The 17898-nt window shown below is 37.3% G+C and overlaps 2 protein-coding genes across 4 annotated transcripts in view; both read right to left on the reverse strand.

The window, feature by feature from the left end:
• Positions 1 to 17898, reverse strand: part of vipas39 (VPS33B interacting protein, apical-basolateral polarity regulator, spe-39 homolog) — a 219917-nt gene that overhangs the window by 171370 nt on the left and 30649 nt on the right. The window contains 5 exon segments of one of the 3 annotated variants that reach the window (NM_001001836.1): positions 12548 to 12920; positions 13126 to 13230; positions 15903 to 15992; positions 16070 to 16246; positions 16495 to 16536. The exons of the other annotated variants lie outside the window; for them this stretch is intronic. Coding sequence (NP_001001836.1) covers positions 12900 to 12920; positions 13126 to 13230; positions 15903 to 15992; positions 16070 to 16246; positions 16495 to 16536 — 435 coding nt within the window. The 3' untranslated portion in view covers positions 12548 to 12899. 3 annotated transcript variants of the gene reach the window in all.
• On the reverse strand, positions 1826 to 7877 carry gpr132b (G protein-coupled receptor 132b). The gene is given in 2 exon segments (NM_001025547.2): positions 1826 to 3204; positions 7514 to 7877. Coding segments are annotated over 2 exon segments (1122 nt in total). The 5' UTR covers positions 7548 to 7877; the 3' UTR covers positions 1826 to 2116.

Below are 17898 nucleotides of genomic sequence, written 5' to 3' on the forward strand. Positions count from 1 at the left end.
GGGCTGCCGTGCCGCCCTATCAGGAGAAGGGGAGGAGTAGGGGTGGAAAGGGGGATTCTTTAAGACGAAGATGACTGAGGTGGAAAACTCTGGCTATTTATAGTGAGTCAGTATTCATCTGAATGGCGCAATATGAGAAGCTGATGCGGGACCAGTCATATTTAATCATAAGCACGTGATCCTCTCGAAACTAGTTTATAAATGAACCACACTTTGTTTGGCATCAGCTATTATTGTGAGATCATTGATTTCAGAGAAAGACCTTATAAAAACACCAAAGGGGGTCTCATTCTGCAAAAATAAAAATAAATCTCTAGGAGAGTCCAGTACCAGAAAATCAGAGGCTGCAGATCAAACTGAGCGGAAACATTCTGGGTAAGTGTGAAATATACCAAGAAATATTTACAGAGGAAATTCACCTTTGACTTTGTTGTTGCAAGATCTGTGGCAAACCTTGAGGTTTCATTGTTGGTCTCATTAATAACCAAACTGCTAAACAATACCATGCACTCTTATGAGTCTCCTAAATTAGTGCACACAGAGCAAAAAACATTTTTGATGTCCTCATTAGATGAGGTTGTTTGGTTGGGTTCTGGTTTGGATTCATTTTGCAGTTGTGCATATTGTGGTGAGCACTGACTAAAGATGCCATCAACACCATGCTTCTTCTAATCTCCTGATGGATGTCAGTTCTTAAGCTTTAATGGAGAAAGTCGACAATTTAAAAAATGCTGTAGTATGGAGCACTACAGGTTAAAAAAAACAACAACAAAAACAATGGTACCCTGGAACAGCCAAATAGTGGACTTTTCTTTTTAGTGGGGTTGGAGGTTAACATTGGCCTGAACAATGGCCATGTTATGGCCTGGCAGGCAAAAAATATTGAAGACCTTAATCACCTCTTAATCATGTTGTTATGTTTGGCAAGCTTGTTGGGAAGGTCTCTGAATTGTTTTTGGAGCTGTGCTGACTGCTTTGTGTTGAGTAGTGATTCAAGATGGCTGTGTTACACATCAATTCAATGCCTCTACATTATCCTGACTGTTAAAAGTTGTTGCTAGAGAGCATGTAGAGAATGGGGTTAATGGAGCAATTGAAAAAGTTAACAATATTTCAGGGTGATGATCTGCATGAGCAAGATAGTGCGGTACAGATCCAAACAGATTTTAAAAAAATTACCTTACAGCCATGGCTAGATTTTTTTTTTTTTTCAGATAAGTTTGGAAGTCTGTTCTTGATGTTGAGCAAAACGAATTACAAATAACGAAGTTACAAAATCCGACTATGTTTTCAAATAACTAGTAAAATAGTTACTTTTTCATTTCTAAGGAAATATTTGAGTTACTTTTAAAAACCAACAATGCCAAATTTGTTGCCTGACAGCTCTCTTGGTTAGAAAAAAAAATCAGCATTAGGGGCAAATGTGCCAGCCTAATCTCATAAATAAACGTAACTATTTAGGTTTTGTCAGTTTAGTGGCTAATCTGTACAAGTTCAGTCGTATGAAAATGTACAATTTTAAAATGAAGATGTAGCACCCAACCCAACCCCATAAACCAAACCATCATTGGGGGATGAGCAAATCATACTAAAGTGTATGAATGAGAAAGTTACGAATTGCCCTGAGATCGTGTTAGATCTGTTTGTGTGAAACAATGTGGATCTTAAAAGTGAACATGTATTTACTCAGCTCACTTGATTCAGTATCCTTCTGTACTATTAAAATGAATAAACAGTGAAATGTAATGTCATGTTCCCTGCTGAAGAGTCATATTCAATGCTTTCACACACTCTTCTCCTTCATGTAACAGTACAGATGTGAATGTATATTTCCTTAGGCCTTAGTTTAATCAATGTTTGGTGTATAAGGGCTTTCAATTTTCTTTCCATATGCAAGTATCGTTATAACATTATTAACAAGCAAGCTAGCGCAGATGAAAAAGTAATGCAAAAGTAACGTAACACTATTTTAGTACCACTTTTAGCAACTTTGTAACAAGTAATGCAAGATTGTTCAAAAGAAACGTTCCTCAACATTGACTGTCCTGAACGTTGCAAGGATGGTCCTCCCCGTCACACCAAGCAAACAATCCAAAAGTTCAACTCTACCATTTGATCATGCTGTCGGACAAACCGTCCTCATCTGACCCCCCTTGATTGGGAAGGGCTCTGAATTGCTTCTGGAGCTGTGCATGTTGTGCTGGCTGCTGTGTGTCGAGCGCTGACTCGAGAGGACTCTGTCACACACTGACGTTATGCCTCGTCTGATCTCCTGACGAATGTTGTTGCTGGAGAGCACGTAGAGAATGGGGTTGATGGCGCTGTTGAACGTTGACAGTCCCAATGAGATTTTGTAGGGTGTGTAGATGTGCTGTTCGAAGTGACACTTGCCTTGAAGATTGGGGAAGTGGAAGATGACGGCACGCATTAGCAAGATAATGTGATAAGGAGCAAAACAGATCAAAAACAACGCCACCACCGCCACAGCCAAATAGCGCACTTTGACTTTCTGATGGGGTTGGAGGCCCGTACTGGCCTGAACGTTGGCAAGAATGGCCCTGTTGGTGAAGATCAAGATGGCCAACGGGATACAAAATCCAATGCAAACTCTGGCATAGTTAAACCCCGTAACCAACGTTGTGCTCTGGCTTGGCTCAAAACAGCGGTGACTCCCTTCTTCTACTTGACCTTCTCGCATGATGAAGACAGGCGAGTGACCCAAGCCCACCACTATGAAGATCAAAAACGACACAAAAGCCGCGATACGTTTCTGCCGAAGACCACGAGACTCTATCGCGTAGACCACCGCCACGTAGCGGTCGATGGACACGCAGCAGAGCAGAAAGATGCTGATGTACATGTTGTTGAAGAACACAAAGCCTGTTATTTTGCAGGCCAATGAGGACCATGGCCACTCATGGTTTCGGCTTACATAAACGGTCCACATAGGCAGCGTGAAGAGGTACGTGAGGTCGCATATGGACAGGCTGAGCAGGTAGATCCCGAGGACGTTCTTACGACACACCTGGTGGAGGGTGAGATAGACGGTGGCCAAGTTAGCAGGCAGACCAATGATAAAAACCACAATGTAGAGCACCATCAGCGGGACGCGGTCCGCCTCATGGGATATTTCACAGGACGCCCGACTACTCTGGTTCATGCTGGTCATGATGCTTTGTGCAACAGTGGTTGCATGCATCATATCTGAGGAAAAAAAAGAGATGTTAGATTGAGAGATGAAATAAAATTGTATCAATGCATAATGTGTGTTAAAAATGTGGATTTTGATGTCAAAATGGTGGTTCGCAGTTAAATCATGATTACAAACATATTAATAATTATGGGATAAATGTCTTGATTTGTGTACAATATATAGATTACCCCCAAATGCATCTGAGGAGCTGAATAAAAAAAAATTATTGATACAATTAATACGCTACACTGCAAACATTTTAAAGAGCCCCAGTTATGGATTTTTGAAAATCACCACCCATAACACAGCTCTAACACTCCATTCACACGAGGCGTTAGCATCAACGCTTCCCATTCACTTTTAATGGGTGACGTCAGACATTGCCGAACTGCATTGTGGATCTGTTGGCGCCGCTTCAGTGGTGTTGCTTGCTGCAGAAGTTGGGACTTTCTGAACTTCTCAAGTGCTGATGGAAGCATCAGCCAATCAGATCGCTGTATACAAATACACCAGTTCAGAGAGTGGCCTATTGCTGACTAATTTCATTGGCTGACACTGCTATGACGATCGCGTCAGCCCCAACTTCAGACACGCGCTCTGTGAATCGTTGACGCTGAAGCCCCATGTGAATGGGGCGTAAGTAAATGAAGGTTTAAATCTGAAAGTGCACTGTGTTTAAAAGTACACAATGTTTAAAAGTATTGATTCTTTCGAGTCGACTTAGAGTCAGATTCATCCTTTTTTCAGATTTTTTTGCCTGAACGCATCAACGTTGATACAGGACATCGTCAAATATGATGGATTCTGTAAAATGTGAATGTGCATGTGCATCTAAGGAACCATAGGATTGATCTTTCGCGAAGATTACTATCACTGAGAGATGGCAAGACATGCAGCTGTAGGGGCTAAATTTCATATACAGTATATCAAGTACCGTGTTTGTTCCTGTCATTTTTCTGATGATTGATACAATAACTTCACTGCAACGTGCAATTCGCTGGCCGTTTGTTATTAAAGAAACGATCAGCAAAGACTACTGATGTATGGGACTTTGTCACTAACTGTTTACAGTTTATAAGGACCAGTTTCTTCTTCCGTCAAATGCTCAGTGTCTCTCCTTCTCTCCTACATGCAAGTATGATTAAAATTGCTGTCTCGTTTTCTGTAGTTTGCAAAACATGTATGTAATTTTGTGTTTTAACTTAGAATCGCTCTGCGCGGCCTGTAAACACTAATCTATAACAGATCAGTGCTTGTACTGTATCTCTCAGGTTAAATCTGTATGGGGCTATTCACATGTTGTGTCCAAAACCACGTTGAAAACGTAAAGTTTGCTCCTTCCTTAATGCGTTTTGTGCTCGAGATCTCCTGCTGTTTGTCGTTGCTATGGCCACCATCTGCTGTTCCTATACACATGCGCAGCGAGGTCAATTTTCAAAAAACCCCACTGTTGTTATTACTTGGGGTTAGCGTTAAGAGTAGAGTAATAGTAGATGGAATAGCCTTGTGGTTAGCGCACTGACATATGGTGCAGTAGCATTTCAGGGCGTCCTGAGTTTGAATCCCAGCTCAAGGACATTTCCCGTCCCTACGAGAAGGGTCTGGCTGCAGATCTGCACTTGCACTCTTAGACTTGCACTCTCTGGCTTACACTCCCAGGACCCCACGCTTCCTCTGCAAGTGACGCCATTTATAATCGACACCCGTGTCCACTTGCATGAAAGTCCTTCAGTTAATTAACTTAAGAGTGTCACGGACGTCGCTGTTGCTATAGTTATGTAAACAGATCATAACGAACCACGAATGCCTGTCTTTAAAACAGCTCTGCAGTACATATCATCTAGGGGTTTTTTTTCCGTTAAGAGAGTCGAGACGTTCCCTTATTGATTCGATCTCAATTGAATTTTTAAATATTTCCCAAATGATGTTTAACAGAGCAAGAAAATTTTTACAGTATGTCACAGTGAAAGTAATTTTTTTTTTTTTTCTGGAGAAAGTCTTATTTGTCTTATTTCGGCTAAAATAAAATACAAAGATTAAATAAATCAGTTATTAGAAATGAGTTATTAAAACTAGTATGGTAAGAAATGTGTTGAAAAAATCTCTTCTCTCCATTAAATAGAAATTGGGGAAAAAAATAAACAGGGGGCTAATAATTCAAGGGGGCTAACAATTCTGACTTCAACTGTACATAATAAGTACATTGTTCCAATGACTAAATGTAGATACACTGTAAGGCCATTTAATATAAAGTGGAACCAAAAATGTAAATAAAAATGACATCAAAGACAAAAAGTAAATGCTCATTTTCTATAAACATTAAATAAATGTGTTGATTTGTTTTAATCAACTTGTCTACTCAAATCAACAAATTGAGCTTCAGATAATGCTTAAAGTGACCTCACTTGCTTTTCTATTTGTATATAAATTAATATCCATGTTCTTAATTTTATCTGAAAATGTATTGCTAATTCATACAGAACATGACCAATTCAACATGCACACAACTGAACTGGACGATCCCGCAGCAGAGCTTTTACATATTTCAAAGCAGTTTCCTTTTGACCTGAACAAAGATGAGCTGCAGAAGGCTAAAACCTTTCAATCTAACCACACGACACAGCATGTAGTGTTTTAGTGTCTCTGCCCTGTCTCATTCATAGTAAAACACCCCCATTTCCCTTCATCTCCCCCAGCACAACGTACCACTCCCTACATTTGCCCCAGCTAGACAAGACAGCCACTGAAATATTCATCAAGACTCCATCATCCATGAGGAGTGGGGAAAAAAATCAAGTGCATGGGAACGTAAACGGCCAAACCACACTCATTCCTTAACTAGTTATATGAAACATTTCATAACGTCTTAACTTGAGACATTTCAGGACATTAAAATGAGTGTGAAAAGCAGTAGGGACATTTATTAAGCAAGATAAAAAGAAATGTTTTAACAGTAATGAAAGTTAAGCCACCCACATGAAGGTTTACATAACCAGCTGACTAACAGTTACTCCCTTCCTTCATTTCTCACTTTTTACATCTGGAAAAATCCCTGAAAATGCACAAGAACTGAACTATTGCACTTGACCTACTGACCGTAATCTTGAAGGTCAGTGTCAAGAAAAACATACAATAGAAAAAAATGTTTGATGTTCATTTAAACTATTTATTTAAAATGAGCTGAATCAACACAATTGTTGAGTTTTGTTGTTGACAACTTATTTGTTTCAAGTTCAATCCACTCAAATTTGTAAAAACTAATGTTAACTTAATTTCTTCATGTTGTCTCAACATTGTGTGCAACCGAGCTTTTTTTTTTTACAGTGTATACAAAAAAAGGACACGTACAATAAGCTCTGAATTCATCTTGATTGTGTTCTCTGACCTCCTTATAGTCGTGAAATCACTGTGCAAGTGTAAAGACAGACACTGTGACTTCTAGATCAGATGAAAGCTTTTATTCTCTCGTCAGGTTTCATTAGTGTCGAGACACTGGCGATGCTCACTCGAGTGTTATGAGGCCTTTATTAAGAGACGCTCAAGGCCGATTCACACAAACCCAAACATGATCAGACATACAATGCTTTACACAGTTTAGATGACAGACCAATATTTTTGATGGTCTGAATTGCATTTTATTTATTAGTAATGGACTAAATGTCTAAAGACAGAAATATAATATATATGATGGATGAGTCTAAATTAAGCTGACATCTTCATTAAATATTCATGATTCCTTTGTTTGACATTAAAATCAAACCTCTTAAGTTCAATAATAATTATTAATTTTATTTGTGTTTGAAGTTTAACGCTTTAACACAGTATTTTTTTTATTTTATTTACCTCACTCCTGAAAGATATACTGCAGGGCTTGGCATGTTTATAGCCTATACACAACTTTTTCAATTTTTTTGACGCTTAATGTTTTGAAAAATAATTCACTGTCTGTGAATTCAATGTTTTTAAATAAAAATGTGTCTATTTTAAAATTATTTAAGTTTAAGCCGTCTGACTTTGCCATTTTATTGTAAATATTTGTTACATTTGCAAACATTTTCTGAGTGGAATCTGTTTTCAACAGTATATGTTTCTATACTATTATAAAACACTCTTTTTTGTACTGGATTTGACAAGGTTTGTTTCATTTTACAGGTTTGATTTAAAGTCAGATAACTCAAATACACGTACAGACATTAGTACATGTGTAAACACACGTCCTGTTTTCAGACTGAGATTACCTGTACAAGCATAAAAACTCAACATCTAAGAGCAAGAGTGGCATTTCTACAAAAATTTAGCGTAAAATGGCGTTGCTCTTACCTCTAAATGTTGTGAGAACACGTCCACTAACCATCCATATTCAGTGAAATTACAGCAGAGTGGAGCTCATGACGGCTCTTCAGCGCAGCGCGTGTGTTCTTTTGATGACGATCATGATGGGCAACGTGGAGTACGAGCGCACACACTTATCCAAACACCACCACGTGATCCTCGCACTTCTTCTTTTACAGAGCTGAACGTGTGTTCTGAATGAATTTAAAAAGTGATAACCGCTGTGACGCAAAGTGGCCCTTTATTACCTGGAAAGATTTGAATGTGTTTGTGCGTAAAGAGGCGAGGGGACTCCGAATAGCGCATGATGATGCATTGATGCTCAGCCGCAGACATGCTGTCAGATAAAGGTCACATGAAACGGCAAAGTGTGTCTTTTTCATTGTCATTTTTAGAAAGAAAAATGTCAAAGACAGACTCATCCATTATAAAACATACAAGCCAAATGTTATCGTAAAATTAGCTTTACACATCCTAATGGCTAAAATATAAACTTAAAATACGCTTTTAACTTAAATTAAGGCCAACGATCGACCACAGAGTAAAGGGGAGGGTTTTTTTCTCAAAAAGTGGATTTTTTTTGCAGGTATTTGCCTCATTTTCCATTTAAAAAAATGTCAATTAAGTATAAAATATTACATTTATTGACATTTTAGGCACTGTTAGCTAGATTAGCTTATCAGGTGATGATCATAACCACACTTTTTGATGTACCAAAATATTTCCTTAAGATTTAGAATAAAGAAAAATGAAAAATAAATAAATAAATTTATACATCGTATATCATGGAAAGAAATGGTAACCTATTGCCAGGGGCATGCGGACTCAGTGATTTGGGGGCCCTAAGCAAATCAAGGTATGGGGCTCTAGCATTTTGAAAAATAAACTGCATGTTAAGCAATAAATTCACAATCTATGTACAGCAGGGGTGTCCAAACTCAGTCCTGGAGGGCTGGTGTCCTGCAGATTTTAGCTCTAACTTGTCTCAACAACACACCTGAACAATGTTTCTAGAAAGACTAGTAAAGCTGCAGTCACACTTGACTTTTCTCCTCATAGACTTCCATTCATACGCACGCAAAATGCGTCAAACCGGAAATGCAGGGTCATGCGTTAAGTTTTGCAGGTCGCTGCGGTGCAAAGTTCAAGCTTGGTGAACTCAGACCTGCGAAATCGCATCACTTGACTGCGTGAGACCAATCGAGGATCAACTTCTCTGGACAGAAATTTAAAACATGGACCAATCACTCGCTTTTTTAATGTCAAATTATCTTGTTTAATCCCGCCCCTTTTCGCAGCGCCGTACGACAGAATTTCGCATGCACAAGTTGAGAGGGTAAATAACATCAAATTCCTAGGCCTACATCTGACAAAAGATCAAACATGGACCATTAACACCACCCACTTAGTGAAGAAAGCTCAACAGAGACTTTTCTTCTTAAGAAAACTCAAGAAAACAAAAGTACCGACCCAGCTCTTACTAAATTTCTACAGGAGTACGATAGAGAGCATCCTCTGTCACTGCATCACAGTGTGGTACACAAGCTGCACTGCGGAAAACCGGAGAGCTCTATCCCGGACTGTTAAGACTGCACAGAGGATCATAGGAATTAAACTCCCAAACCTCGATACAGTCTACGCTAGCCGCCTACAAAGGAGAGCTAGCAACATCATTAAGGACCCTACTCATCCAGGACACAAACTTTTTGCACTACTCCCATCAGGGAAAAGATATAAGGCAATTAAGACCCGCACAAACAGGCTAAAGAGCAGCTTCGTCCCCAGAGCTGTAGCCTGTGCCACCCCTCCTCTTTGTACACATTAACAATAACCCCCCCCCCCCCCCCCCTCCCTCACTCCCTACCTTCCTGATGTTCTGCTGCTAATGCACAAAGACACTTTATGGATATTCATGTTTGCACTCATTTGCCATAATGTAAATACTGTGACTATTACATTTAGTATATTTTATCTTACATCTTATATTTTTAGTATTATGTCTATTGTTGGTTTTTATGTGACTTATAACATTTAGTATACTTTATCTTGCCTCTTATATTTTAGTATTATGTCTATTGTTTGTTTTCTCTCTTTTTATGTTGCTGCTGGTCTCTGTGAGTTACCAAACAAATTTCGTTGTACAACTACAATGAAAATAAAAAGTTCTTTACTTTACTTTACTTTACAAACTCTAGTGTGACCGCAGCTGAAGAGTTTGATTAGCTAGCCCAAGTGTGTCTGATTGGGGCTCTAAAAATCTTCAGTAACACCTAAGAACATGCCCTAATTGCTTTTTTTTTTTTTTTTTTATAAGGGGGGGGGGGGGGTGGTTTGGTCTGAAAAGTCGCTAAGTTGGCAACACTGGCTGGCAGTAGTGTCTATGATTGAAGAGCTGCACTCACATCTCGTGCGTGTGCAGTACGGACGGAATGTTCCATTATTCATGAGAGCCCCCAGTTTTGAAAAGAACTAATAACATTAAAATCGTAACAGAAATAGAAAGATTTTACAACATATGCTAGAAAACGTAAAAAAGAGCTATATGATTAACATAGGCTTCTTGGCATTGGTTGGGGGCCCCTAATACCCCGGAGGCCTAAGGCGCTGTTTACATTGCTTATTGGTTAAGTCTGCCCTAAGTCTAATAATAATAATAAGAAGAATGATAATAGAGCTTCATGTTTTTTCTAGCCTCTCTTGTAAAAAGTACATTTGATAATTCATGGATGACAATAACAGCGTAATTAATATTAAAATAACTTAAATATGGGCTGCTTTTGGTGCTTCACACTTTTTCATTGGTAATTTTTTTGTTTCAAGAATAAGCTCCAAGATTTAGATTAAAAGTTATCTGAAAAACGTTCTCTATTTAACAACAGTAGGTCAATAGTGAAAGGTCAATTGACTTCACTTACATCAGATTCTGCATGGTCTTAAAGCCTTTGATGGTGGGTTATTTCTACAATTTATGATGGTATAGCAGTCAATATAGGATATATGGGGAAAATTTTGGACGTGTGTCAGTGGGGGGTGGGTCTTTCAAACCACACAACCCCCCCCCCCCCCCCCCCCCCCCGGATACAGGGAGTATTTATCAATCAAACTGTCACAATTTAGAAAAAAAAGTCACGTTATACCATTAAAACTGTTCCAATTTAAAACCCAAAGAAGAAACAAGTATCATTTCTAGTGAACTATAATTAGGCTATGTCAGTGTGTCATCTCTCTAGTGCACCTCAGATTTACACAGGCAATTATAGATAGTAGATATAGTTTTTTACGCAACAATTTTATTTATGATTTTTTTTGCTATTTCATTGCATTTTTAATGTCATTAGAAAAAAACATTTTTACAATATTAGCAATTTTTCTTAATATCTTCATTTGTAGCTCACATAAATTAAAAAAAATTAAGCTGCCAACTTTTAAAAAATGTGTAATAAATTGGCAACATCACAAATGAAACTCACAGGCTACCGTTTCTTTAGATTCAGTTCACAGTAACATTATGGCCAGTGACTAGTGTACAATGCTACTACTACCAAGCCTGTGGCCAGCCTAGTAAAAGGGGTATTACTTTTTTTTTTTCTAAAAAGTGGACCAAAAATGTTTCCAAAAAATTAACAATAAAGAAATATGAAAAAAAAAAGTTTTTTAACATACAAATGTATTACATCATATACCACTAGCACAAAATAAGAATCTGTTAAAGTTTTACATTTAAAACTGTAGCCTATTGTTATTTATTACGCAAATAGCAAACTAGCACAACTTTCCTTTTTGTTGAATTTGGCCAGTAGAATAATAAAAAAAATGATAATAAATGATATTTATTCTAGTCTCTCTTCTAAAAAAAAAGTAAATTAGAAAATTCATAGATAACAACAACAGCCCAATTAGTATTAAAATTAACTTTATTAAAAGCCAATTTTGGCGCCTTTTTATTGCTCAATTTTTGGTTATACGTGACTTCTAAAATGTTTTCTCTATTTAACAACGATACAGTATGTCAGTAGTGAAAGACCACTTCACCTACATCAGACTCGATGTTTTCTTGCACAGCTGGATGTTGGAGTCATGAAAAATAATTGCTTGCATTGAACAAAACTGATTAGCTGAAGTCATCCAACAAGCGACATCCCACATTGTTGCTTCAGTCTGAAGGATTCAGTCTTGTCGAGGATTCTGCGTCTTAAAGCCTTTTTTGATTGGTTATTTATTTTTTTTTTTTTTACAATTTATGATAGCACAGCAGTCAAAATAGGACAACTGAGCTCATGTATGGGACAAATTCTGAACCTTTGTCAGTGGGGGTGGGTCTTTCGAACCACCCGAACCCCCCTGGCTACTCCCTTAAAAAAGAATAACAACCATGGTTTGCTTACGACACATAAATAAATACAATAAAAAAAAGTAGACAATCATAATATAACCATGGTCTTGCCACCCTAACCAAGGCATTTGTATTAGATCTGTGGTGGCCATAGTGTACAGTATGTGTGTGCATGTGAGAGTGTATGGGTGTTTCCCAGTACTGAATTGTAGCTGGAAGGGCATCCGCATAAAACATATGCTGGATAAGTTGGTGGTTCACTTAGCTGTGGCGACCCCTGATAAATAAAAGGACTAAGCCGAGGAAAACTGAATGAATGAAAAATAAGTTATTGGAAATTAGGAAACCCTAAAGTCTTTAGTACAATCCAGCTATGAGAGAATCCACTCATGGTTTTACATTCCACCATACTGGTCATTATGGTTTACCCATCTATATTTTTTATCTGTACATGAAAACATTTTAAGCTGTGAATGTGACTGAATGAAAGTCCCCGGATCTTTTCAGAAGAGGAACTTCCTGGCAGCTCATGCTGTGATGCTCTATTTGTGGTTGTGAATTTACAAAAACTCTGTGGTTTACCCCACAGCCTTGACAAAGCTTCACCAATGAAAGTCAAATACAGCTTTTAAGATTCACATCTTCAGTCAGACATGTAAAGCCTGCATAAACTTCACAAAACAGCATCAGTGTTTTATATTATTTAATATAAAAAAATGATGTGGAATGCTCAATAATGTACACATGGGCAAACAAAACTGAATTTCATGTTGATCACGAAAGTAACCACCAACAGCCTCCCTTGTTTCATTATGAATGTTCACCTGTAGAGTTGGCAGAAGGACACTTGGCAGTTCAATCACACTTGCGAACGAATCACTCCAGAATGACTCCTCGTGATGATTTTTTGAAATTTCTGAAGGATGTCCAGGTTTAATCCTAAAACCGTCTCCATATTGAGCAGCTTGATAGTGTGTAATATCGTCTCTGAGAGAGTTTTGACACAATACTTTTCAACCACTGCCTCATTTAAGACTCGTGTCAGTTTTTCCATCTGATTTGCTGAAGTGACAGAGAGAGGGAATACATTTCAGTTTACAGGAAGACAACACTGCATTGCAACAAATGAAGACCCTGTGGTTGACCCTGAAAACTTACTGTTAGTGTATTTCTTAAGATATCTTTTTTCCCTAAATCTACCCACACCATGTGTTTTGAAACTGTGAATCATACAGTGATTCATCGATGGCGGCTCACTTCCTCTTACCCCGTTGTTGAGGAGTTCCTGAATCTTCCTGTATTCAGGTGAGTCTCGCTCTAGCTTTTCTCTGTACACTATCAGCTGCTGTCGATCCTTTAGGTCTCTGTATGTCTGGAAGGAAAAAAAACAAAGCAAAACATGGATACAATTGATGCATCAAAGTTCACTGAAAACGAACTGAAATAAAGACTGTTTGTCAGATACATGTAGATTATTTCAGTGTTTATTTCATGCATAAAACATGGATAAGTTACAACATGTAACAATTTGCAGTGGCCAGGAGTTAAAAATATTTCCGTCATATTTTTTCGTTCTTCGTATTCTTCGTTTTTTTAATCAGATTTGGGTTCTTAAAGGGGTAGTTCACCTAAATATGACAATTTTCTCACTATTTACTCTCCATTAAGTGATTCCAAACCCTTATGAGTTTCTTTTTACTCTGTTGAACACAAATAAAGATATTCTGAAGAAAGCTAAAAACCTGTACCTTCCATAGTAGGGAAAGCTTATGCATGTAGTATGGATTTCAATGGTTACAGGTTTCTAACATTTTTCAAAATATCTTCTTTAGTGTTCAACAAAAGAAGGAAACTAATAAAGGTTTGAAAGAGGTAAATGGTGAGTAAATCTTAAGGCCCCTATCGTACACCCGGCTCAATAAGGCGCAAGATGTGTATGGTGCGAGATTTGTTGCCGTTTTTGGACCAGCACAACCCTAATTTTTACGTTTTGCATCACGTTGTTTAAATAGCAAATCCATTTGCACCACTTTGTGGACTCATGGGTGTGCCGGTCTAATGTGTTAAGGAGCATTGTTGGTGCGGTAATGTTTTGAGGAACTGAAAAAAGTTATGCACTTAAGCATGTCCAAATGCTTGCACATTGCTTAATACACACAGGATGTACAACAATACACTAATTACACAATATGTTTATGTTAATATATATGAAAAAAATTAAACAATTAAAAATGTTAGAAAAATATTATTTTCTACAAAGACTAAAAAAAGCCTATTATTATATGCATAATTATATTTGTATATAAAAATATTTAGATTTGTCCATCTGTCGGGTTTTTAAGACGCATCACCATATGGGGCATGAGAACAGGATATGTGTTTGGATATAACTCAAGTTTTTTGATGAAATTTAGAAATAGAATTTGAAAAAAATCTTTGCGCTTAACAAATGAAATTAAATATGTAGGCTAATCATACTGATCATACCGAACATGCTTTTTTTGCGTTGAGAGGTGTCTTTTTTTGAATGTTTTACTAAAGGCCGCAAGGGGTTTGTGGGCTGCTTATTCGCCCTGCATGCCTTGCATTTTTGCTGTTGCGCGCCGTGCGCTTGCAGTTAAAAAAAAGTCAACTTTGAGTGAAAAAAAAGCATGTTATGTCAGTCGCGGGTTTTTTTTCTCCAATCAAATGAAAGCAGAAGCGGGGTTTTCCCTGAGGTGACAGCAGTGTTTGTGTTGTCAAAACAACTACAGAGACTTTTGAAGATGGAGGAGAGACTTGTGGTTGCCGTTTTGAGTTATCCAGAGCTGTATGACTTCACAAATCTTAAATATCACAATATTTTAAAGTTTTAAAATTATATTAATATCAACAGCAACACTCGCCCATATTACGCAGCTGAATCAGTCGTTGCCTACCGACAAAAAAATTAATTCTCGTCAACGAAAAGGCAGTGTGGTGCGCTTCGCATTTTTGAAACGAAAAATCATGTTCGATGTGATCAGCCCCTAATAGATGTCTTCAATAGAGTGCATACAACACCTTTTCCTTATCCACGATGGTCACGTTAAAGGACTTAGGTAAAGAGTAAAAGTAAAGAAAAGAGAAAGTAAAAAGGCCAAATGGAGGAGGCTCGTTTTTTATCCTCATGCTGCAGATTGTAAAGATTTTGAAGCGTTTTTCCACTAACAAAGTCCACCATGTAAATAATAGTAAATGTATTATGGTGTGACAAAGCTGACTCTTAAAGGAAGTGATTTAATGCACGTAATGCTCAAAACACAACCATAACATAGAAAATAAGCACAACCCTGTTAGACCATGTGCCATGGCGCAGACGTTTTTTTTTTCATCCTTAAAATAACAAAAGTGGATTCGGACAAGCCCTTATTGCTTTTGTGCCATGTGCTTTAGACTTTGCGCCTAGATCAATAAAGCTGAGCTCTTAATGTTTTGTAAACAATCTCTTTAAATATCAGTTTTTTTATTTACTATATGCTGCTTTGTGCTGATACCCAAGGGGTTTTCCTGGGTTTCTTCTTGTGTTAATGATTTTCCACTGGAGCGCCCTCTGGTCTTCGAAGTTTTACTATAAATTACACCATATTTCCCTGAGAAGACCCAGCCCTACTTCTTAATGTTTCATTGACATGTTTATAAAACACATTTTTTATTTAATGTTGATTATTAAATAAAATTTGTGCCGAGGCCAATTATCTAGAAATTCTTAATTAAAGAACCATTTTCTAGACAATAAAAAAAAATATTGTCTTGTTTTCAAGAATAAACATTACAATTAAGCTTGTTTTTCCTTAAAACAAGCAAAATAGACTTCCGATAGGGTAAGAAAAATAATATTGCTTTCACTTTGAGATAACATTACTTTGCATAAATCGCTTAATTTTGACTTGTTATTTCTAAGAACAAAACAACATTTTCTACTTGTCTAGAAATAGTTTCATGAATTAGGAATTTCTAGATAACTGGACTAGAAACAAAATGAAGTCTAAGTGAGAAAAGCCTTTTACTCAAGCGTTTACTCACATTGATGATGATGTCATGGCATTTATATTTGAGCGCCACACTGAGCTTGAGCTCTGGGTCATCGATGAGGTTCACATACTCCTGCAGCACCTGCAGATCACAGCACAACAAACTGCAGTGCATGCTGGAATAGACAGAGAGGTCAATGAACATGAGTCGCTCTATACCTGCACAGGGGCACTGTTCTTTTGCAGGATGTCCACCACTCTGTGAAAGGCGATGGGAGATCTTTTCTTGGTGTAGCCCAGCCAGTTCTTGGTGTTAAACAGACTATCCACATCAAACCACGATTTCAACTTTGCTCTCGCACCAAGAGCTGTGGTAATGTACTGCTTTTCTGAAATCTGCCACAAGAACGGCATTACGTTTTATTTAAAAAAAAAAAGCTGTTACTAACTTATTTCTTTAGCGATATAAGATTAGTCACATGTTTAGACATTCTTAATTGAATTGTTTTTAAGGACTGGAAATATTATCTTAATATTATCTTATAAAGAAATTGTAATTATAACAGTATTTGTTTTAAAAGGAGAGTTAGTGTGTTTAGACTTTTGATAGGGTAAAAATTGGTAGATATTTCTGTTTTTCTTACCCTGAAGGTTTTTCTAATGTTCGAAGGGCTGCTAAAAGTTCCCTGTAGAAGAAAACAAACAAGAAAAAGACTGAACATCTGGAAATATGTGGAAGTTTAATTATTTATTTATTAATTTTCCTTTGGTTTAGTCCCTTTATCAGGGGTGGCCACAGTGGAATGAACTGCCAACTATTCCAGTATGTTTTAAACTGTGGATACCCTTCCAGCTGCAACCCAGTATTGGGAAAGGAAATTTAGTTAACACTTTACAATATATATATAAAATAAATATTCCATATTTGCAATGCCTGTTTTTTTATATATAAGTGACAGTTCACTTAAGCAGGTCGCACACCAGAAGCGCCGCTTGGCGACGCGCCGAGCAACGTCACGCAGCACCATGCATTTTAGAATTCTAAACATAGGTTTCTATCAGGATACACACACCGGCGCCGCAAGTTGGCAGCTGTCGGCGGCGCCTGGCCACGACTCAGGACGCAGTTTATTTTTCAGCCGCGCCACAGAACGCCATCTGATTAGTTTCATGTTAAATATCATGCGAATGTGCGCATCTGGTGTGCGATACTTTAAATTGTCATGTGCGCGCCATGTCGCGGCACCGAGCGGCGCTTCTGGTGTGCGACCTGCTTCAGAATCCAACTTGGAAATCATTTTTTCTTTATTGGCATTGATTGTTTAAAATTCAAATGGCATTAACATGCCTGTGTTTTAATTTCTGTAATAAATATTGCTGTCAAGCCAGGATCTTGATGGTTTATGGTGGGTTTGTTGTTTACTTGAAGAAATCGATCTTACAAGTTAAAAAAAAAATTCTAATAAAGTTATATTTTGAATTTATATAGTTTACATAATTACACATTAATTTTACATTTGAATAGCACAAATTACAGATTTTAGTCTTTTAAATGTGATTAATCGAGATTAATCGAGATTAATTTTCAAAAAAGTGTGATTAGTTAGGTAATTAGTTAATGATTAATTAGTTAATTTTTTCAATTGATTGACAGCACTAATATATATATATATATATATATATATATATATAGAGAGAGAGAGAGAGAGAGAGAGAGAGAGAGAGAGAGAGAGAGAGAGAGAGAGAGAGAGAGAGAGAGAGAGAGAGAGAGAGAGAGAGAGAGAGAGAGAGAGAGAGGGGGGAAATTCATTCAAATTACATAGATAAAATGAAGGTTTAAAAGGTTTCAGACTACATTTATAGAAATAGTTTATTGATTTTTTTTATTGAAATGTTACTTTAGTTTTGAAAACTCTAAAAGTTGTGGGAAAATATCTGCATATGACTATCTGTCTTTAATATGCTGTAACTAATCTGTAAATTTTCATGGTAACGGGTCAACACACCAACACAATTGATTTAAAATGAAACGAACACGATGTGCTTTA

The sequence above is a fragment of the Danio rerio genome, chromosome 20 (assembly GCF_052040795.2).
Source record: "Danio rerio strain M-AB ecotype USA chromosome 20, GRCz13ab, whole genome shotgun sequence".
Taxonomy (NCBI): domain Eukaryota; kingdom Metazoa; phylum Chordata; class Actinopteri; order Cypriniformes; family Danionidae; genus Danio; species Danio rerio.